At 41.4% G+C, this 21,720-nt stretch overlaps 3 protein-coding genes across 3 annotated transcripts; all 3 read left to right on the top strand.

Moving 5' to 3' along the window:
* Positions 1 to 1,252: 1,252 nt before the first annotated feature.
* sult4a1 (sulfotransferase family 4A, member 1) lies at positions 1,253 to 4,646 on the top strand. Its single transcript, XM_061667968.1, has 7 exons — positions 1,253 to 1,522; positions 2,528 to 2,658; positions 2,819 to 2,899; positions 3,098 to 3,224; positions 3,347 to 3,441; positions 3,759 to 3,897; positions 4,063 to 4,646. Exons 1-7 carry the CDS (start codon positions 1,354 to 1,356, stop codon positions 4,197 to 4,199), a joined length of 879 nt encoding a protein of 292 aa, XP_061523952.1. The 5' UTR covers positions 1,253 to 1,353; the 3' UTR covers positions 4,200 to 4,646.
* A 2,445-nt stretch (positions 4,647 to 7,091) lies between these two features.
* On the top strand, positions 7,092 to 13,987 carry rbm46 (RNA binding motif protein 46). Its single transcript, XM_061668464.1, has 9 exons — positions 7,092 to 7,213; positions 7,338 to 7,518; positions 7,621 to 7,777; positions 7,852 to 7,975; positions 8,886 to 8,980; positions 9,870 to 10,254; positions 10,341 to 10,540; positions 12,309 to 12,411; positions 13,695 to 13,987. The coding sequence occupies exons 1-9, from the start codon at positions 7,096 to 7,098 to the stop codon at positions 13,772 to 13,774; spliced, it is 1,443 nt and encodes a 480-aa protein (XP_061524448.1). The 5' UTR covers positions 7,092 to 7,095; the 3' UTR covers positions 13,775 to 13,987.
* A 1,698-nt stretch (positions 13,988 to 15,685) lies between these two features.
* On the top strand, positions 15,686 to 21,002 carry pus7l (pseudouridine synthase 7 like). Its single transcript, XM_061668363.1, has 9 exons — positions 15,686 to 16,814; positions 16,881 to 17,040; positions 17,593 to 17,809; positions 17,883 to 17,981; positions 18,653 to 18,734; positions 18,824 to 18,989; positions 19,071 to 19,194; positions 20,316 to 20,369; positions 20,434 to 21,002. Exons 1-9 carry the CDS (start codon positions 16,025 to 16,027, stop codon positions 20,800 to 20,802), a joined length of 2,061 nt encoding a protein of 686 aa, XP_061524347.1. The 5' UTR covers positions 15,686 to 16,024; the 3' UTR covers positions 20,803 to 21,002.
* Positions 21,003 to 21,720: the final 718 nt, after the last annotated feature.

Genomic DNA, 21,720 nt, shown 5'->3' with positions numbered 1-21,720 from the left:
GAAGATCACGGGCATTCAGTGTTGGTTTTCGGCCTTGCCGCTTACATGCAGTGATTTCTCCAGATTCTCTGAACCTCTTGATGATATTATGGACCGTAGAGGATGAAATCCCTAAATTCATTTCAATTGTACGTTGACGAACATTGTCCTTAAACTGTTCGACTATTTTCTCACGCACTTGTTCACAAAGAGGTGAACCTCGCCCCATCTTTGCTTGTGAATGACTGAGCAATTCAGGGAAGCTCCTTTTCTACCCAAGCATGGCACCCACCTGTTCCCAATGAGCCTGTTCACCTGTGGGATGTTCCAAACAGGTGTTTGATGAGCATTCCTCAACTTTCTCAGTCCTTTTTGCCACCTGTCCCAGCTTTTTTGGAACATGTTGCAGCCATAAAATTCTAAGTTCATGATTATTTGCTAAAAACAATAAAGTTGATCAGTTTGAACATTAAATATCTTGTCTTTGTAGTGTATTCAATTAAATATAGGTTGAACATGATTTGCAAATCATTGTATTCTGTTTTTATTTATGTTTAACACAACGTCCCAACTTCATTGGAATAGGGGTTGTATATTTTTTTTTAGATTGAAAGATTTAATTGTAATTGTAATAAAATGATCATTTATATTTATGACTCACACAGCTGTATTTGGGTTAGGGTTTTAAAAAAAAGTAGTTTTTGAGGAGTTGGTGCACATTTATTCGGTAAAATTACCTTACATTACCTTATTATATACTAATAACTTAAAAATATATACAATTTAAACCGTTTCACAAACATGAATGTTAGGTGAATTAAATACTCGGAATTGCCGAGATGTGGAATACATCAACAGTGACAGACATTCAACAAAAGTCTGCTTTTTATTCATTTTTTAAAAATAGTCTTTTAAATGCAAACAAAAATTGCATAGGGATGGCAAACTGCTACTCAGTTTTCAAAATGTATTTTTCTCCCACTATGTACATTTATTTTAGTCCATTTAGTCATTTTTATTTATTCTGTACAAATAAAGGGGACATGCGCATGTGTTTGACTGGAGCTTTTTTTTTTTTTTTTTTCCCAAGAGGAATGGAAAAGAAGTGTAATTTTATTTATTTATTTATTTTTTTCTGCATTTTTGTACCGCGTGGAATATGCGCAGGTGCACGCATGTTTGAGCCTGGCAAAAGCACTGATGAGAAGCAATACGTCACTTTTCTTGGATGCGATTAGCCCCGGAAGCAGGGGGGAGGGGGGGCGAAGGGGGGTTGGTGGTGGAGCGCCGCCTTCCAAATCGAACGCAGCATCCTTTGCGCCACTCGTTTTCATCCGAAGCCGGATTTTTTTTTCGAGCTCATTTTGCCCGACGATGGCGGAGAGCGAGGTAGACACGCCAAGCACACCGATTGAATTTGAGAGCAAATACTTTGAGTTTGATGGGATTCGGTTGCCACCCTTCTGCAGAGGAAAGATGGAGGAAATTGCCAATTTCTCCCTCAGAGGTAGCGACATATGGATTATCACCTACCCAAAATCAGGTAAACATGTCTCATTCACCACTATGCATGCCGCACGTCCGCCTTGAAAAAAAAAAAGAAGGGGAGTCCCAAAGAAAATACAGTCAACACTCTTTCACTGCTCCTTACTCATATTTTTTTGTTTTCACTGTTTCCTTTTATGCTGTTAAATTATTTTAAATTGAATATATATATATATATATGTGTGTGTGTGTGTGTGTGTGTGTGTGCGTGTTTGATGCCTTAAACACCTTCCCCCCAAAAAAAAAAACAAAAAAAAAAACCCCAAAAAAAACCACTGGGGCAGGGGCGTGTTTACCACTGTGTTACCTTTCCTTTTAGCAACACTCAATAAGCGTTGGGGAACTGAGGACACTAATTGTTGAAGCTTTGCAAAAGTAATTATTTCCCTTTCTTGCTTGATGTACAAGCTCAGTTGCTCAACAGACCGTGGTCTCTGTTGGAGGCACACATTGGGGAAAATGGGAGACAGGTAGGACAGTCTAGTACTCACACTCTTTTACTAAAAAGCCCCCCCCCCCCCCCCCAAAAAAAAAAAGAGGTTGGTTTGGAAGTCATTGGAATTGGGGTTTGTATATGTGTATACTGTATTTGCATATGTATATACAGTTTGTAGTACACGTCATGGGACTGAGACAAAATTAGTGAACGTTACCGACCACCTTCTTGTTGCCACCGACAAAGGTCTCGTCTCTGTATTTGTCTTTTTAGACTTCAGCACAGCTTTCAACGGAATTAACTATTCAAATCTTTTACAGATTTGTGAACATGTCATCTGTATTTGAGGAACTGCCTTAAACCGGTTTGGTCATCGCGTCCCGCAGGGGTTAGGACCTGCCCTGTTAACTTACACTTTTATGGAGACAACGGAATATTTTTTATCTTATGAAAACCAGATGAAAAAAAAAAATCAGTTATTGTATTCAGGTGTGCAAGAAAGTCAAGAATTTGATCTTTTTTTTTTTTTTTTCTTGTTTTAATTGTGTTTTGGCTTTGTGATTTTAGGCACCAGTCTACTTCAAGAGGTTGTGTATCTTGTGAGTCAAGGAGCAGACCCAGATGAAATTGGACTCATGAACATTGATGAACAGTTACCTGTCTTAGAGTACCCACAACCAGGCTTGGACATCATAAAGGTATTGTATTTCAAAACATATCCTGCTTATTGAAAAAATGGTCATGGCGGAAAACACAAATCATGACACGGGCAAATATCCCTTGATATAGCCTCAATTTGAATTGAATTGTTCTTGATTGATATGAAAAGTTACAAATTCAATGTTTTTATTCCTGCAGGAGCTCACGTCCCCGCGTCTTATCAAAAGTCATCTTCCTTACCGATTCCTCCCGACAGGAATGCACATTGGAGAGGCTAAGGTCAGTTTTATTTTGTTTTCTTCCTCGGCAAAATAAGTAAAAATAGGCAGACAGTGAACTGAACAGACCTAAAAGAGAGGAACAAAATTACATACAAATACAATACAGTACCTGGGTCCCTGTTCAGCAAATTCATGGGAATGAACAATTTATACTTTTTCAAATTTACAAATTGGGTCTTCTTTGGTCTTCCTCCAGATAATATACATGGCTCGTAACCCCAAAGACTTGGTCGTATCCTACTTCGAGTTCCACCGATCTCTGAGGACCATGAGCTACCGAGGAACCTTCCAGGAGTTCTGCCAACGTTTCATGAATGACAAGCGTATGCGGGTTACCAGATGACGTTCATTTTAACAAGTTCCAATTATTATTGGTCTGGTTATTGTTCTGTCCGCAGACTTCTGCCAACTCAAATAAGATTATTTATTTTTCTCTGTTCCGTAGTTGGATATGGTTCCTGGTTTGAACATGTTTTAGAATTCTGGGAACATCGTAAGGACTCGAATGTTCTCTTCTTGAAATATGAGGACATGTACAAGGTACAATTTACACGTTGTTCATAAAAAAAAGAAAAAAAAGTGGAATGCACCATTTGAACCTGATCAAACTAACCAATTGTTCCTCCTTTGCTGTGACTCTTTTATTGACGAGTTTTTTCCTGTCTTCATCACTAAATTGCATCCCTTAGCTTGTTTGAGGAGCATGGTCATGGACTGTACATATAGAAAGTGCCTTGACGGTTACCTTTGTAGTGATTTTGTGCCATATATAATTCAAACAGAATTGAACAGTGAGGCTGTGAGCTGTTCATTTGTACCCTCACACATTTCCCATGCTTGTTTTTCTTACTTCTCAGGATCTTGGGGCATTGGTGGAGCAGTTAGCCTGGTTCCTGGGTGTATCTTGCGACAAGGTTCAGCACGAGGCTATGGTGGAGAGCTGCAACCAGCTCATTGAACAGTGCTGCAGCTCAGAGGCGTTGTCCATTTGTAGGGGTAAGTACAAGAGAAAATGGTAGTGAAAACTATAGGAATAGTTTGACTGCTACTATATATATATATATATATATATATATATATATATATATATATTTTTTTTTTTTTAACATAACATTTAAAACACTAAACATCTTCCAACTCATGGCACATGCTCCCCTGCAGGTCGTGTTGGTTTGTGGAAGGACATCTTCACTGTGTCAATGAATGAAAAATTTGATGCTGTGTACAGAGAGAAGATGGGAAATTCCAACCTGAACTTTGATTTCTGCCTCGGAGAAAGGCCTGTTCCCACTCATTAATCCACAAGAGTACAATTAACAACCGCTCACTTCATGCTCAACCTTGTGTCAATATATGTCTGTCCATTCAGTGAATACTTTGGTGTGTGTAACATGTATATGTCACCCAGTAAACCGAACTACAATTGTCCATTATCAGGTCAATCTACAAGAAAACAATACAAAAAAAGAAGACATATTTTTCCATTGTCACATAAACATATGTATACATTGTTTAATTATATAAATTATGTATATAAATCTACAATATTTCAGAAAGTGTAGTCTCACCCATGTCAAGGATGTTCTGTTTTCATTAGTGTATATTTATTGATTGTTTATTGAAATGCAACCACCTGATTTTCCTGGATTTGTTCATTTTTTTTTAATGCATCGTTATGGATGTCACTGTTATATTTTTGTTTTAATCTTCCCACTGAAGTTATAAACTAAATATGAAAACCCCTATAATTCACAATAAAATATACATTAATAATACATACGGATATATTGCCTCTGTCGAGTCTAACATATGGACACATTTTACTTTGCTGTCAAAAATCACTTAATTAATAAAAACTAACCCTTTTCTATTTGCAATAATGGTTTACACTTGACTGTACTTAAAATGTTTTTTCCAAATGTATTAGTAAAATACATTCATTCCATACTCATTTGTGCTGTTTGCAAAAGCATACATTCATTTAAAATGAGATTATCGTAACTGTTCTTAATGACAAATCACACAAACATACATACATACAGTACATCTTCCAGTTATTAACACATTCACTGCCATTGACGGCCTTAGAAGTCAAATAGCCATGTTAACTGGGAAGGCTGGCAGTGAATGAGTTAAATATTGTATATAAAAAAAGAAAAATTGCAAGACACAATGGCATTATCATAGTTAGAATAAATATGAAGTCAATAAATACCTGTATATTTGTAAATATGAAGTCCCACCTACTCTGACTTCTCTTCTTGCCAAAGGTCAGGAGAGAAATAGAGAGTACAAGGGTGCCATCTAGTGGTGATATTGATGAAGGTCAGCTATTGCCTTTTATGACTTGCCACGCACACTCTTGTTACTGCTCAGTCTGTGACTACTAAGACATTTGCGTTTGCAGCTCAGTGCCACACCGTGCCAGGCTGCCAGCACCCAAGAGCAGAACAACAAACCACAGTTCACCAAAAGAAATATTAAAACAACAGACTTAAGATTCATCTTCTCAGGCTACTCCACCGCACTCGGTGCATAAGGCCTTACATTCTCGTGGAGACCATTTTTATGGTAAAATTGGATATTTGTTCAATCGTGGGAAGTTGTGACACTTTGCATTTTTCACTTGGGAGACTTAAATCAAGATGGTTATTTTTAACCCAACTTTTTGGACTATTGGACTATTCCTGAAATTGCATGAACTAATATCTATTAGTATTTCTTTCGCGTATTGTGTTTATTTGTACTGTAATATTCTTGACTTTGTATGACTAGTACTGTAAGCTTTAATTGGTCCCTGCTGATTCGCTGACATTCACGTCAATCAAACAGTTGCTTGGTCGACAACAAGTAGCCGAGTTCCCTTCAAGCCTTTCGACCGAGAGGGTTTGACGAAAAATATTCCCCAAACTGACAAATTTGGAGTTGAAATTCCTTTCAGAATTGAATAAAATACTCCGGATTAAATGGAGGAAGACAGAGACGGTAAGTGTTTTAGGTAGTCTTCATAAATATCGTACAGAAACCGGTTAGCAAAAGAGAGCAGTTAGCATTAAGGCTAACGTTAACTGAATTTAATTGGCGCTTTTATACTGTTATAATTGATATCGTGATGGTTTTTTTCCTTTTCTTTTTCATTTTGCTCTTAACTGTACATTAGTAATCGTGGTAGTTGTTTTCGACCTTCCTGCTGTACTTTACTTGTTTACCAAAGTTTGGCGTTCTGTGAGGAGAATATGAGCATAATTCCGTAAGATGGAGGCTCGTTAATTCCGGTCATTATTTACCTCTCATGAAAGTTTAACTGCACGTACATTAAAACAAATTTGTGTAATGTTGAGTCACAACTCTAAACTAATAACTAACTAATAACTGGATAAAAGTGGATAACTGGATAAAAGTGGTTCTCAACTATCCTATTGTCACCAAGTCACAACCACCCCCTTATTTATTTATTTATTTATGTATTTATTTATTTTAAATAGACGTTAAGAACAATTAAGGAAATGCACTGTTAAAATATAGCCGTTGAAAACATACAGCATCCATATCATATTTTAAAAACAGAACTACACATGCTTAGGTGTTCAAAGTGCCTTTCAGAGCATTTTATCAAGAAACTGAGGATGAAAATGACAACTGAATGCACAATGAACATAGTGAAATGAATAAATATCAAAACTGTCCAAAATATGGTCACAGATTTCAAATATTGGCTCTGATTTCTTCTTTTGAGGAAAGTTCCTGACCTAAAGTAATAGTTTGTCAAAATAATATTTATTTCCAAATAAAAGGCAATTCAAACCTGGGATGCATTTTGAATATTTCACTGGACAGGGGGTTCTCAGTTTACAATGGAGTTCTGCCCCTGCGGTGGCGACTTAACCCGAATTTGTACCTAAATCGGAACGAGCCATTGTCTATCACTAATCTACAGCAACACAATATCTGGGGGGGGGAGAGAGAAACCACTTAAAGGAATCCAATGAAAAACAGCAAGTACGGTGCTAACTTCTATCAAAAAATTCTGTTGTATGTGTTAGTCTTTTTGAATGTTTTATTTTATTTTTATTTTTTTGCTTGTGAGGAGCTGTGTGCACTTCTGTATTGCAAAAATCCTGTTTTATAGGCTGTGACCAAGAGTTGGCTGAACACATGGCAGCATTCTCAGGGGAGTTCATCCCTCTGACTGGCATGGAACAGTTCAAGAAGTCAAAGTCCATTCAGTTAGCCTTGGTGCAGCTTATGGACAAGTCAGGATACGATATTCTGCAGGAGAATGGACAGAGGAAGTATGGCGGACCGCCACCAGGTGAGTGGAAATGAAAAAAAAAACAACAGATGATCTGAGCTCCCTATTTGCATATGCAATATATACCTTATGTGATGGATTTCTTGAAAACTTGAGAAGAACTGACTAATGTCTCTATCTGCAGACTGGGAGGGTCCGGCGCCACGCATTGACTGCGAGGTCTTTGTGGGCAAGATTCCGAGAGACATGTATGAAGATGAGCTTGTCCCTCTCTTTGAGACAGCTGGAACCATCTACGAGATGAGGCTGATGATGGAGTTTAGTGGAGAGAACCGGGGCTACGCCTTTGTCATGTACACCAATCGGTAACGCCGAACGCGCAACTTGATACCATGTTGCCGCTCTCCCACCTGTGGAGAAGTGGCCTATCGAGGAGAATGATAATAATGACTATGAGTTTGTTCCAGGGAGGAGGCCCGAAAAGCTATCGAAAAGCTGAATGACCATGAGGTTCGTCCAGGAAAGTTTATCGGCGTGTGCGCCTCTCTAAACAAATGCAGCCTCTTCCTTGACTGCATTCCCAAAGACAAGAGTAAGGAGGAGATCTTGGAGGAGGTCAAGGAGGTACACACAAGGATGTCTTTGTCTGTGAATGAATGTAGCATGGTCCTCACATCAACCTCACGTTGACCTCCTAGATAACAGAGGGCCTTCTGGATGTCACCGTGCTTCCAAGCTACAGAGGCAAAAACCGAGGCTTCGCCTTTTTGGAGTATGAGACGCACAAGGCGGCGGCATTTGCTCGTAAGGACTTAATGGCTAGTAAGTTTTCTACTCAACCAGCATCACCAGTTGGACTCACGTGTTCCTTGAATGTTTTATATGAAATCAAAGTCATAAAATCCAAAATATGAGCAATAAAACACTGATACTGCACATAACTTGAGGTATGGATTGCACTCCAATCGATTTTAATGACAATTCTGGCGGTATTATAAATAAGACACCAAAGTTAAGCTGACTTCATTTTCTTGATGTCGCCAATTGGGTTTTAGAACATTGAATTATAATTATAGACTTTAATTATGTGTTGTGACCATCAATCAAATATAAGTCATATCAAATAAAGTGAAGATGCTGAAACAAAAAAGAATCTTATAATTGATACAATATCTTTCCTTAAAATTACATGAAATGAATGGCAATTTTCTCTGATCTTGTCTCCATTTATTTATAAAATACATATTTTATATAGACCACAAAAATGAATAAAATATTAATACAGATAAAATATAACACAAATATCCAATGGCCCGATAAATATTATTCAAAATATGTGGTAGTACAACCACTTTTCAAGGAGAATCTAATAAAGTGCAAAGAATTAAAAAAATACAACAGAGTTCCAAGTAACATTAAAGTATGTCCTCTGTTTAGCCAGTACAGGTATTACTAAGTGGAGGAAAATAACTTTATTTACGGGCGTTTCGGTGTTTGTCAGTCTAGGGCGCTCCTTTGATTGGCCACATTCCATTTTACATCACAATTGACGGGGATGTGACTTTGGGAAACCTCGGCTTTCCCCGCAGAGACAGCATACAGCACATTGACTTGCCGCTTCACGAACAAACACCATCAAAGTGCTGCTGCGCTAAGAATTAAGACGCTACGAACTGATGACCTCTTTGAACGTGTACTTGTGAGGTTCCTGACTGTCATCTTCTCGCCACAGGAATGAAGCTGTGGGGCAAGACCATCAGGGTGAACTGGGCCAAGCTGGACAAACACAGGAAAGGAGCAAACATGCAGACCATCAAAACAGCCCATGTTAGTCAAGTAAATGTATCGTTTATAATAGAAGAAATCAAGTGCGATCAAAAATAAGAAAACGGCATGCTATGTGAAAGCGTTTATATACAGTGACACTTACACAAATATACACTACTGCGTCAAAGTCTTAGGCCACTACTCTGTGTTGAGATCAGGGTTGAAGGCAGTTAAAGATGGGTTGTTAAAAAGCTTAGGAAACCTGCTAAAAGGTTTAGCAGACGAGAAGTTATTTTTTTAATGCATTATTTGTCACTATATCATCAAAAGAACAGTCCACACCCGTCAGAATCATATTGACACCTCTTGTCTGTTCTCTAGCCTCTAAGAAATAACCTGCTAGCTAACAAATACATGGACAAACAAACCCAAATACAAAGCTCGTTGTACAATTTTATTACTAGTTCACTCTCAGAGGAGGTCTATGATATATTTAGTGGCCTTCTAGTTATATATGAATATGATCATGATTACATTTTCAAAAACAAATCTTTTGGTGGCCCAAGACGTTTGCACAGTCCTATATCGTATATACCGTGTGTATCAGTCAGTGGTGTGTAAAAATGGTCAAAATGTATTTTTTATTGCATCAAGAGTATCCTAATTTGTATCCTTAAAATACAAAGATTTTGAAGTTGTTTGATTAGCTATTATTCCACTGCATTTTACTGATGTTTTAAGTTTTTGATCTGGTATCGTTTCGGTACCGGTATCGAGGTACTTTACGCAGGTATCGTAGTATCGAAGTCAGAATTCCGGCATCGTGCCAACACCAAAGCAATCGATCAATCAATCAATCACACAAGCATGTTTGTCAAAATAAAACGATAACATGTCCATATCGGAAAGCATTTTTTTTTTTATTGTGAAAATCTGGTGTACTTTTCAGGTACGCAACCTGTCGCCGAGCACCACAGAGGAAACCCTGCAGCGTGAGTTTGAGCGCTTCAAACCAGGTGCAGTGGTGCGAGTGAAGAAGTTCACCCACCACGCCTTCGTTCACTTTGACTGCCACAAGGATGCCATCGCTGCCACCAAGCTCATGAATGGCACCACCATCGACGGAACCGTCGTGGAAGTGAGCCTAGATAAGTCCGGATGGGAAGGGGTGGGGAGGAGGTCCGACAGTGAAGACTGCCATGGTAGCAAGGCAGGGGGAGGAGCCAGGGGGCTGGTTGTCCCGCACGGTGCTGGCATGAATGAGCGCTCTGCTGTGGAATCCATGAACACGCCCCCTCATTTCCAGTGGAGTCCGCAGTGTGGTGGTGGATCAGGTAAACAATCAGACCACTTCAGTGCCTTCAGAACCAAGTCAGTGGGTAATGTTTGGTTTCACCTATGTCATTCCATATATGTTCAGTTGAAGCTAACCGGCGTGTGTTCCCGCTCATTCCCGGCTCGCGGCTGTACCGCACCAGCCTGCGGCTGCTCCGACCTGCTCAGTTCAGGTCAGCTGTCAGTCTGCTGGAGTTGTATTGCTGTATAAACAACTTGCCACCCCCATATTACGAGCTCTTCTCTATGCTGGGTCCGGATGGGAGCCTCCTGCTGGTCTACAAGGTGATGATGACATTAGCACATGCTCGCTACGGGCCTCTTTTAAAACATCCACACTGTCACTTTGATTCTTGTCCACGTCCAGCAACTCGCTTCTTCCTTAACTATTAATCTATCATTGTACGGTTTAAGAACTGCAATAAAGTAGTAATATGCTGTATATAAAGTATGAAACGCCTATAGAGGCTCGCTGTATCCATATATAGTGCCGTGAAAAAGTATTGGCCCCCTTCTCGAATGTCTATATTTTGCATTGCAAAAATATAAGAATTTGAGTACGGGGCCAATACTTTTCACTGCACTGTATCCAATCGCTCAGTGTGTGAAGGTGCGTCACCAAAGCTTATTTTTATGTGATGGTCCAGTCCAATCTTGTTTGACTGCATCGCGCAGTGTGCAGCAGGCCTTAGATGCATTTGTTTTAGTTGTCATGGAAAAGCCAAATTAGGCAATTGGAGAAACATCCTTTATATAAAAATTTTTTATTAGCATCTTCAAAAAACATGTTACAAATCATGAAACTTCATTTCGGGCACTTAGCATTAAAAGTTTGAAAAATATTATGTGAGATAAAAAAAAAAAAAGAAAAATTCTTAGAAACAATGATGAGCTTAGATGAATAACAACAGCCAGTAATTCAAATACTCATATCAGTAAAATGTATTGATTTTCAAAAGGAAATTCATTGAGTCATGTCTTAACCGTTATTGATCAAATTATATGGAAATGACCTCATATGCGTGTATGTTAGGGGTGGAACGGTTTGAGTTGTGTACCCATGTGTCCCGTTTGGTTCAAACGCTTATCTTGTTTGTATTTGTTATTTTATTTTTTATTTTTTTTGGGCTATCATATTGCTGTTTGGTTTGCACATATTTTCACAGTGTTAGTGAAATGTTTTGTTCGAGTCATACACAAAGATTTGCTGGTATATTGTGGCATGCCAGATTGTCTATGTAATAATTAGTTAAATACAGACGAATGTTAGCTCCATTTTATGTTTAAGTGTGTTTATGTTTAAGTTTGAGTGCTGAGGGCCATATTCTCCCATTCGCGCGCGAGTCTTTTTTTAACACGCCTTGCTTACGACACATTCCAGCTCCGTGCATTCTCCCATCCAGACCTCTGACACACCCACCGTGCATAATCGGGAAATGTGTGTACAACCGCCAAGAGGCGTGACTCATTTTTCCTTGTGAGACTTGTGAATGCCATAGAAATCCATTTGGAAAACATAACACACTTCAAATATGGAAATAACTTCCGTAGCAGATGTGTCGTCGCCGGTGAGACATCATCACTCCGCATAACATGCTACACTTTCAGGGAGCGCATGTATTTGGTTTTTATTCTGTATGAAATAAATTCAATAAAAGTCATTTAATCAGAATACTGTGTTTATGACTGAATGCTTGTTTAGCGGTTCATCAATAGTAAAGCGGCTGTGTCCGCTGTTCTATATCAGCGGTGTCCTGTCACCGCTTGCGCCACAGACCGAAGTTGAGTCACTTAAACATATTTTACGACCAACAGAGATCAAATAAAAAATAATGATTCAAAATTTAAATCAGTATTGAGCCATTTCGATGACTGAAGTTCTTGTAATGAGCGGCGCTTTCTAAAGAATTCCAAGCCGCCGGCAAAATATTTGAAGAGGCAATTTCTGCGATCGCAGAGGTAAAATTAAAAAAAAAAGTCCACGGGCGCTGATATTTTTCACCAATTAACATACCGCTCTGTTGAGATTCACTGTGTGTGTTTGTGTTTGTAGGTGGTGATGCTGCTGACACAACAAGCCTTCATACCAGACAGGTTATGTGTGCAGCTGGATGACGCTAAAGAGCTAGCTGCACAAAACACACTGTGGAATCTTGGTAAAACACACACACACATACGCATACTCACAGATTGCTTCCCTTAAGATAGGTACACATCCACAGCGATAGTCAGGCAGAATTGGACCATTTTTATTGGCTGTCTCTAAAACAGTCTTTCTCCTGGCAAGGGGACATATTTTGAATTACAAAATTTTAACTTGACCACCACCAAACAAATGTCACAAATACATACATACTGAAATAATTACCGTTTGGTCTCAATTTACTCACAAATTTACTTAGTGTGAAATGTAGACCTGCTTAGTTATTTTCCAAACTATTATTCTGGTAATTGAATGGCAACAGGTGGACACATAGATACATACAGTATTTATTGTACCCTCTGCCATCTCGTGAAAGAGTATTTAATTGTTCTGTCACGAAACGTCGCTGACATAGAAAGACAGTGGTAACTTGACTCACAAGTTTAATTCGTTCTATGACCAAGCACAATTGACTCCTTTTGTACTCATTGTAATGAATTGAAATGCCATTAATCTTCTCCAGCCCTTGAAAAAACAAGGGTGTTGGGTGTTTATTAAAGAAAAATAGCAGTAGTCTGTATTGTTTAATGCAAATATAACAACATCAGAGAATGTAAAGCCATAAAGGGGTTTTATGAAGTGTTAATAAGCTGAAACTCAAACACCGGCAGTGCATTCGTGTGTTGTTGTGTGCCGATAACGGGCATCTCCTCCATGCTCCTTGATTTCATTTTGTAATTGTGCATATTCACTGTTTATCCAGTTCAATAAATAGCTGAAATTCCACTTCTAAGTTAGTTGCTTCGCATTCAGTCGCAAAATAAAAAACAAAACACAAACAAACATCGTTCAACACATGACAGTTTACAATCATGCGTAAAGATGAAGGTGACGACTTACAGCGCTGATGCAAGTTTTCACTGTCAGTGTAAGGCCTCAGGCTCAATGTAAAGCCCCTGAGGCCGTTGTTTTATCTGGTGAAATGATCCAAACTGTGTTGCTGTTCCTTGTGGAGCTTCAATGGGTGCATTTCAACAACTATCCAATTCAAACAACTGTGGAAAAAGTGGAGCATACTGGATAACATAGGAAGCATGAGTCGTGAAACATCCAAACCTTTTCCTCCTGTTGGAAAAACGCCAGCTCACACAATTAGTTCTGGCTACACAACTGAGTACTAAACCCACCGTGACACCTAATGGACAGGTTTATGTCAGTAAAAACATTTCCTTCAGTCAGCAATGAGACTAAATCAATAGATCATTCATTCATACATTTTGTCCTCCCCACCCCCAGAGACATCCTTCATTAATGATTTGTCCAGAAGTACGTCCCCTGCGCAGTCCGCTACCACCAGTCCTGACCTGCTATGGTAGAACCTTTGCGTCCTGTCTTGGCCCCAACTCCCCGTTCTGCCTGTTGTCACACTCCAGAGGGCACAATCTGAGTCTTGTTTGGCTTTTCGTTCACACACGTTCAAAGGAGGGCCCAGCTGAAACTCAGGAGTTCCATTGAAAACATGTTCTGCTAGTCTGGTTATGATTGTTGTGTTATATTGTTGCGTTATTGTTGTGTTTCAGTGTTTCGTGAAATATGGAGTAAAAGTTTTTTTTTTTTTTTGTAAATTAAAATTCTAAAATCTTATTTGATTTAAACTGCTGTTTGAAAAATGTTGCTTAATTTTCACTGATCACACCCAAGCCTGATGACCTCCTGATGACCTGTTCAATCAAGGAATCAGCTAAACAGCATCTGTCCCGACAAAATCGAGTCAAACAAAAGATCTAAAAAAAAAGCTGCAACAAAATGACACGATCCAAAGAAATTCCAGAACAATCAAGAATCAGAATCAGAATCATCTTTATTTGCCAAATATGTCCAAAAAACACAAGGAATTTGTCTCCGGTAGTTGGAGCCGCTCTAGTACGACAACAGACAGTCAACTGACAGAGAACACTTTTGAGACATAAAGACACTGACAAAAAACAGTCACTGAGCAATAAGGGTTGATAGTTATCTGGTAATGCCGGTACATTATTATTTTTTTGACAATTGTGCAAAAAGATGCAGAGTCCTCTAGCACTTAGAGCAGTTCGAAAGACTAATATTGCAATAGTCCGGTGCAATGACCAATGTGCAGAGGGCACAGAGACTTCAAGCGAGTCGTGCGATAATCTGGGACAATGTTGATTGTGCAAATGTTGCAGAAACTCCTCGATCAGTGTGCAAATGGAGCAGATGCTACTCTGGCATGAGTGGCCAGTATTGGTCAACAACAGATATGCAAATAGTGCAGCGTGGCGAGACTACTACAGTGAGTGCACGAGTAATGTGAAAATGAAATGTGACAACGAACTCAAGTCAAAAAATTGCCAGCATGTTGTAATGGAATTGTAGGTTAGGTGTTTAAGAAGTTGATTGCAAGAGGGAAGAAGCTGTTGGAATGTCTGCTAGTTCGAGTTTGCATTGATCGGTAGCGCCTACCTGAGGGGAGAGCCGGTGACCGGGATGCGGAGGGTCAGAGAGGATTTTGCATGCTCTTGTCTTAGTTCTGGCAGCGTGCAAGTCCTCAAGGGTGGGTAGGGGGGTACCGACAATCCTTTCAGCAGTTTTGATTGTCCGTTGCAGTCGGAGTTTGTCCTTTTTTGTAGCAGCACCGCTGTGTTAACTGCCACAGCAGCTTCTGTGGCTGGCCGTGCTTTCGTCAGAAGCCGCAGGAAGTACACCCTCTGCTGGGCCTTTTTGAGGACGGAGTTGATGTTGGTCGCCCACTTCAGGTCCTGAGAGACTGTAATTCCCAGGAACTTGAAGGTCTCGACGGTTGACACAAGGCAGCTGGACAGCGTGAGGGGCAGCTGTGGCGAAGGATGCCTCCTGAAGTCCACGATCATCTCTACAGTCTTGAGCGTGTTCAGCTCCAAGTTGTGTCGGCCGCACCACAGCTCCAGCCTCTCCGCTTCCTGTCGATATGCAGACTCGTCACCGTCCTTGATGAGGCCGATGACAGTGGTGTCATCTGCAAACTTCAGGAGTTTGACATCCGGGTGCGCTGAGGTGCAGTCGTTTGTGTAGAGAGAGAAGAGCAGCGGAGAGAGGACATAACCTTGGGGCGCCCCAGTGCTGATGCGTGTGGATGAGGTGGCCTCCCCCAGCCTCACCTGCTGTGTATACCCATTTTTGGCACGCCCAGAGTAGTGGTATTGATGACGTTCTTCAGCCTTGCGATAACGCGTGACTTCCCCTTTAAGAAAATGAAGCCACGTGACGTGTCACATGCCCCGGAAGTAGAGGGTTGAGCGTGCTGTGTTGTTGTGTTTATGTGCTTCAAGCGGGCTACTCGAAAACACACGCTGCTCACTCCATTTACGTCGGCGGTTTTTTTTGTTATTTTTTCACAACTGTGTCATTTCGGTATGTACTAACAACTTAGTGTTTTTCTCTCCGGCGTGTAATTGGAGCGGGACTATTGGGTAATTACTCCGTTACGTCGCAGGAGCAGTCTTTTGTGTCAGATATGAAGCGTCTGTTTTTCATAGCTTCGTAACATCTCTTCGGCCAAAAAGCTCGTGATCTACAGTTTGTTAGTTGATTTCTGCCGCGGGTCATTTGTCGAAAATAACATTACAATGAAGCAGGACGGTGATGCTGCCAGTGTCCCTGCGTGCTTCATATCAGACCATGAGGGTTTTCTAGGAAACATTAAAAAGTTCATCAGGGACTTCGTGGTGACTGAAATCGACATCAATGGACGGCAAGTGAATTCAGGAGCAGCCACGCAGGCTCCTCACTGCTCGGACAAGACCAGTGGGAGATGTAAACAGGATCAGAACCTCCAGGGGTCCGAGGATGCTGACTTCTCAGCCGACTGTAGGTTCGATTTTACCATATCGAGCCCAGACAGCTTAGACTTGAGTATGGTTTTGGGTCAGGCGGTGAGCGAACAGCTCGAGCAGTTTGTGCTGAGTCTCCGAGACGAGGCGGAGGAGGGTGAAAAGTCAGGCCACAAGGAGCTCTCTTTGGGTTCTTTCACCGACAAGTACCAGCGAGCCAACGTGCACCGGGCCGTGCGACACCGCTTCCCCTTCCTCATGACCGTCACCATCCAGCCCGAGATCAGGGTGAGGGAGGACCCGGACTACAGGGAGCTCTCCCAGCTGGTCACCGAGGAGGAAGCGGAGGACTTCTTCAGGTTCATTGATGCCAAAGTGCAAGACTCGTCCTATACGTTTCACACCGACGACAACAAGGAGCACCGCACGGCCGTGCACCACTTCCTCAACCGCCGCTTTGGGAAACTGGTGGAGACCAAGAGCTTCACCGAACAGGAGAGGACGGCCATCTCGGTGCGGCTGAGGGAGCGAGGCAGACCCAAGAAAAGGAGCGCCGAGGAGCGCAGAGAGGAGGATGTCTACACAGGTGAACGAACACAGGAAAAATAGCGCAAATTTGTTGCTCGGCCACTCACTTTTTTCTTTCTTGCAGCTTTCACGCTGTGTAAGGAGAACTTGGAGACTCTGGAGGCCATCAGCTACATGGCAGCAACACTCGGCGTCTTGCCGTCGGATTTCACCTACGCCGGGATCAAGGACAAGCGAGCGGTCACCTATCAATCCATGGTGGTCAAGAAGGTCTCGCCACAACGGTAACAATAGAACTGCGGGATACTTTCGTACACACGTGCAATAGAACTAAGTCAAACATAATTCTTCAGATGAACATGATTTTCTTTTAGTACACAAATTCCATCTAAACCATTTAAAGTCAATCTGTTTTCATGACGTTATTTGAAAGAAGTGCGCCTTTTCATTTCGTCACTCTATCTTGCATTCACTTAACATGTTTGAACTTATTTCATCTTGTCAAATTAAGTCTAATTTACTGTAGTTTACATTGCTGAAACATGTGAGTGAAGCTAAATTTCACCTTTTTCACCGTTTTATGAGCCAGTACAGGTTGAGGCTGTTATCAGTCTTGTTGAAAGAACTCCCATCATCCATCCATCAATTTAAAAAAAAAATTTTTAAACAGCTTATCCTCATTCGGGTCCCGGGTGTGCTAGAGTCTATCCCAGTTGACTTCGGGCAAGAGGCGGGGTACACCCCGGACTGGACGGCAGCCAATCGCTTGGCACATATACACTGAAGGCACACAACTCGAAATTCGGAAACGATCACAATCCGTGTTTTCTCACCAGGTTGATGGAGAAGAGGGCGGCGTTTGAGAAGCGAGGGATGCGTCTTTCGCACATCCGCTCCGTGGCCGAGCCGCTGAAGCTGGGACGACTGCAGGGAAACCACTTCGACCTGGTGGTTCGCAATCTGAGGTCGCATGGCACCATCGACGCGCACTCGGGCGCTGAGACAAAACATCGACTCGCTGGCTTGGTGGAGGAAGCACTGGAGAATGTCAAGGTATGAACATTTTGACGGGGAACCTTCTTCTTCTCTACTTTTTCACCGTGGCTCTTCTTTTGTTCTGTGTCAGGTGAGAGGTTTTGTCAACTACTACGGGCCGCAGCGGTTCGGTAGTGGGCAGAGTGTTCAGTCTGACCAAATTGGGCTGGCTTTACTCAAAGAAGACATGGTGAGTGTTGCAGAGATGAGAGGATTTTGTGCTGTTGTAGTTGTTTTTTTTGGCATAAAGCTGTTTGTAAAAATGCAGTTTTTGCTGACAAGCAAAATAAAGACATCATTTTGAGAGGGGGAAAAAAAAAAAAGTGGTTCTCGTTCAGCACAAATAACGGATTGAAAATGTACCAAACCATGGGCCAAAAACCAAGGTATGGACAACACCATGGGTAACCTGTTCCATATACTGTGTATTTAAAAAAATATATATATTTAGATCTTTTATCGATGGCTGCAACTAAAGATTTGGGATTGAGATGGATTAAGCGGTCAATTAGTTAATCAATTCATCGATGAATCGGATTTAAAAAAAAAAAAAAAGCACTACAACTAAATTTCCATCACTTTATTAAAAAAACAGGACATTATTTCAAATTAGCAGTGCAGAAAAGTGCACAAACAGGTTGCTGTACGAACATCCCAGAGCTCTTAAAGTAATACATTATGATGAAACATTTAAGACATGAAATTGATGAAAACCAAATACTAAAAAGTTTCAACACTTCGATGAAATACAAAATAGAAAATACTTTCTTTCGTGTTTCAGTTCTTTTAGCAATGAAAAATGAAATGCAAATGGAAAAAAAACCCAAAACCAAAACAACGAGCCCCTCTTCCTGCGTTCAGGTGAACGCAGTCCGTTTGTTCTTCAGTCCCGAGGACGGCGATGATCCTCCGAGCCAAGCCAAGCGACACTTCCTTCAGACGGGTGAGTCAACACTCCCTCACTAACTTCGCCCGTACTGCTAACACGGTGGTGGGGACTCGATAAGTGATCTATGAAACTTATTCCTCCAGATAATGCTAAGGAGTCCTTGGCGTTAATGCCCGCGTCCAAAGCCAGGGAACGGCTCATGCTCCGCGCCCTGAACCGTTATGGCACCGGCCCGGACGGCTGCGCCAAAGCCTGGCTCAGCCTTCCGCACGGCATGAGAGTCTTCTATCCGCACGCCTACTGTAGCAGGTCATCTGCAAGCAGCCACAATCCGATCGCCTTGGCCTGCGGAGTGTCCTGTTAATCCATCTGCTTTTTACAATTCTGCAGAGTTTGGAATGAGGCGGTCGCACACAGATTGGCGACCCTGGGTCACGGCGTACGGAGGGGAGACCTTGTGTGGATGCAGGAGGCAGAGAAAACGGACGACTGTGGCGAATGCAGGGCAGCTCAGGTAAAGCTCAGGCTGTGGGAGCGAGGTTACGGAGGACGGTGAAAATAGCGCATGGAGACGTGAGCATACGTATCCATGCATGCATTCATCTGATTCTGACTCCTCGCCTAAATAGTAACTTGTTTTTTTAGACAATTTTCACTTGCTTTAATCGAATTCTTACTTATCAATTGGAGTAAGGGAAAAAATAAATAAAATCGACTCATTTCAAGTAAAAACAAGTTACTTTTTAGGTGATGAGTCCTATTCTAAGCGTAATCAAATTAGTTTTGACTAGAAGGAAGACAAATTACCTTGGTAAGAGTTCAACTTTTTACATTGCACACTCACACAGAAACTGCTGTTGACCACGGCTCACATACAGACACACAAATATTTGCCTCTTAAAAGGCACATACCTAACACAAAGACACTAAAATAAGTAAGTAGTGACCAATGATTGATTGTTTTATGTATGTAATTTGCAAAGTTTCATTTATGCAATTCAATGTCAATATGGGATACTTTAGAGTGGTGCAGGAATTTGTCCACTTCAGGTCACCATCCACGCACACTCCTCTAAACACCAAATCTTTGCGGTGCTCTTTTGAACGACAGGTAGAAAATCAAGTTAAAGGTTGCTCTTTACTTGCATGCGTTCCATATTGGGCATCATCTGCACTGTACGTCGGGCTCGGTTGGGTGTTTATGAATGTATTTCACCAAGATCTGGCTTGTGTGTTAAACAGTGGCTTTCCGGCCGTGCGCTCTGCATTATTAAGCAACATGTCGACTTAACCAAATGTGTGAGTTGAAATTGCTCAGTAAGGTTTTTTTTCTTCTTTTTTTTTCTTCTTCTCCTCCTTACAAAGAAAAATAATCCATTTGTCCCTATGTGAGTCATTGCTGCCACATTACAGTCAAATAGCCAGCAATGCTAACTGTACCAAAGATGTGCAAATGAGTAAATACACACATTGATAAAAAAAAATCTGTGATGCACTGAATCAGCAATGAGTGAACCGCGATATAGCGAGGGATTACTGTACTAAGTACTGTTTTAACATGCGCATATTTTTTCAACAAGAATCAGTACATGTGTATTTAAATGTGAGGAGAATGAATCCGCTGCTTTTTCTCAGATCCACGTGGTGACAGAACAAGAAGAGCGACAGGGAGTCTACGCTCTCACTCAGGTATGGAGTTGAGACCGCATTTTGTACATTTGATTCCGAATTGGAACGTGACTCGTGTCTTCAGGTGCTGCTCCCGATGCCAGGAAACACGGTGAAGTACCCCGAGAACGCCACGGGCACGTGGTACCGGGAGAGACTGGCCAGAGACGGCCTGGACAACTGCCGCTTCCGAGTGGGCGGCCTCAAGCTGAACCTGCCGGGCTGCTACCGCCCATTACTGGCCAACCTGTGCAACCTTAGCTACCAGCTCCTGACCAATGAGGAAGGAGGAGGAGAGGCAACGGGAAACAGCGGCATAAAGAGCGACGGACACCTGAAGGTCGCAGCGGAGGACGCCAAGCGCGAATCGCTCACGCTTACCTTAAACTTCGACCTGGACTCCTCATGTTATGCCACCGTCTGCCTCAGAGAGATCATGAAGTGTGATCCCTAGATGTTTTGCGCACTGAACCTCCCGAATGGCATCGCACACTAGTTTGTACTAGTCAGTCAGTATTTTGGTTGGTATTTGTTTAGTAGTGTCCTGAGCTTGTGTTTGTATTTTGTGGCATAAATGACAAATATAGACTTGAAAGAGATGCCTTTTCAGTCCGATTTTTGGGGAGTTAAACAAGACAATGCTTGTTTTAGTGGGGCCCAACAACTTCACCGAGTAATCAAGTCATTGTGGTTTAGAAAAAGCTAATTTGATCTCACTTAAAGCAAGCGGCGAAAAGGATTTCATGACAGTACAAATTCGGGCAATTGCCATGGGGTCCGGAGGTTTCCATGGCCCCCCGAAAAACTGATTATTAAAGCTTTCTTGGTGTTAAAGTAACTATATTTATAGTCTTAATTTACACGCTTCAAAAGAACACGTGCAAAAACCGACCCAAAAAAAAAAGTTCAAACTGTTTTCACGGCGACCGATGTAACCGACAGCTAAAGACAAGACGCTATTATACAGAGTACTGCTGTCAGTGTCAGTCGAGTGACACCAGTGACGCTTTTTCATCATGAAGACATGAGTATTAAAGTGGGATTTGATCGTTATCAATGACAGTAAAAGTGTTGCGATGATTCAACCGCGAGATAAAAATCCTCGTCATCTCAGCTCAGGAAATTGGGCTTACGGTCTCGCGGAATAGCGAGTTCAAAGTTCAAAGTGGAGTCCTTGTCGGCAGAAATGTCGACAACTTTAGCATATAGTAGGACAACTACTATATAGTGCATTACAATATGCATACACGTTTTCTAAATCTGAAATCTGGCACCAATGATTTGTATGTATCCGTACAATTAGCTCTTTACCACTAGGTGGTGTCCTCCGCATCTCTGTCCGTTCATATATCCTTATGAGCTTGGCGGGTGA

This window comes from Phycodurus eques, chromosome 22, assembly GCF_024500275.1.
Source record: "Phycodurus eques isolate BA_2022a chromosome 22, UOR_Pequ_1.1, whole genome shotgun sequence".
In the NCBI taxonomy this organism is placed as follows: Eukaryota; Metazoa; Chordata; class Actinopteri; order Syngnathiformes; family Syngnathidae; genus Phycodurus; species Phycodurus eques.
Note: the sequence above shows the minus strand (reverse complement) of the source record. Positions and strands in the feature narration are given on the sequence as shown.

Excerpts from the sequence above, each read along its gene's own strand:
- pus7l (XM_061668363.1), top strand. The coding sequence starts at position 16,025 with ATGAAGCAGGACGGTGATGCTGCCAGTGTCCCTGCGTGCTTCATATCA. Across the intron at positions 17,041-17,592 it reads AAGAAGGTCTCGCCACAACG|GTTGATGGAGAAGAGGGCGG; the intron begins GTAACAATAGAA and ends TTTTCTCACCAG. Across the intron at positions 20,370-20,433 it reads GAGTCTACGCTCTCACTCAG|GTGCTGCTCCCGATGCCAGG; the intron begins GTATGGAGTTGA and ends TCGTGTCTTCAG.
- rbm46 (XM_061668464.1), top strand. The coding sequence starts at position 7,096 with ATGGAACAGTTCAAGAAGTCAAAGTCCATTCAGTTAGCCTTGGTGCAG. Across the intron at positions 7,214-7,337 it reads GTATGGCGGACCGCCACCAG|ACTGGGAGGGTCCGGCGCCA; the intron begins GTGAGTGGAAAT and ends CTCTATCTGCAG. Across the intron at positions 7,976-8,885 it reads TCGTAAGGACTTAATGGCTA|GAATGAAGCTGTGGGGCAAG; the intron begins GTAAGTTTTCTA and ends TTCTCGCCACAG.
- sult4a1 (XM_061667968.1), top strand. The coding sequence starts at position 1,354 with ATGGCGGAGAGCGAGGTAGACACGCCAAGCACACCGATTGAATTTGAG. Across the intron at positions 2,900-3,097 it reads TGCACATTGGAGAGGCTAAG|ATAATATACATGGCTCGTAA; the intron begins GTCAGTTTTATT and ends GTCTTCCTCCAG. Across the intron at positions 3,442-3,758 it reads AATATGAGGACATGTACAAG|GATCTTGGGGCATTGGTGGA; the intron begins GTACAATTTACA and ends CTTACTTCTCAG.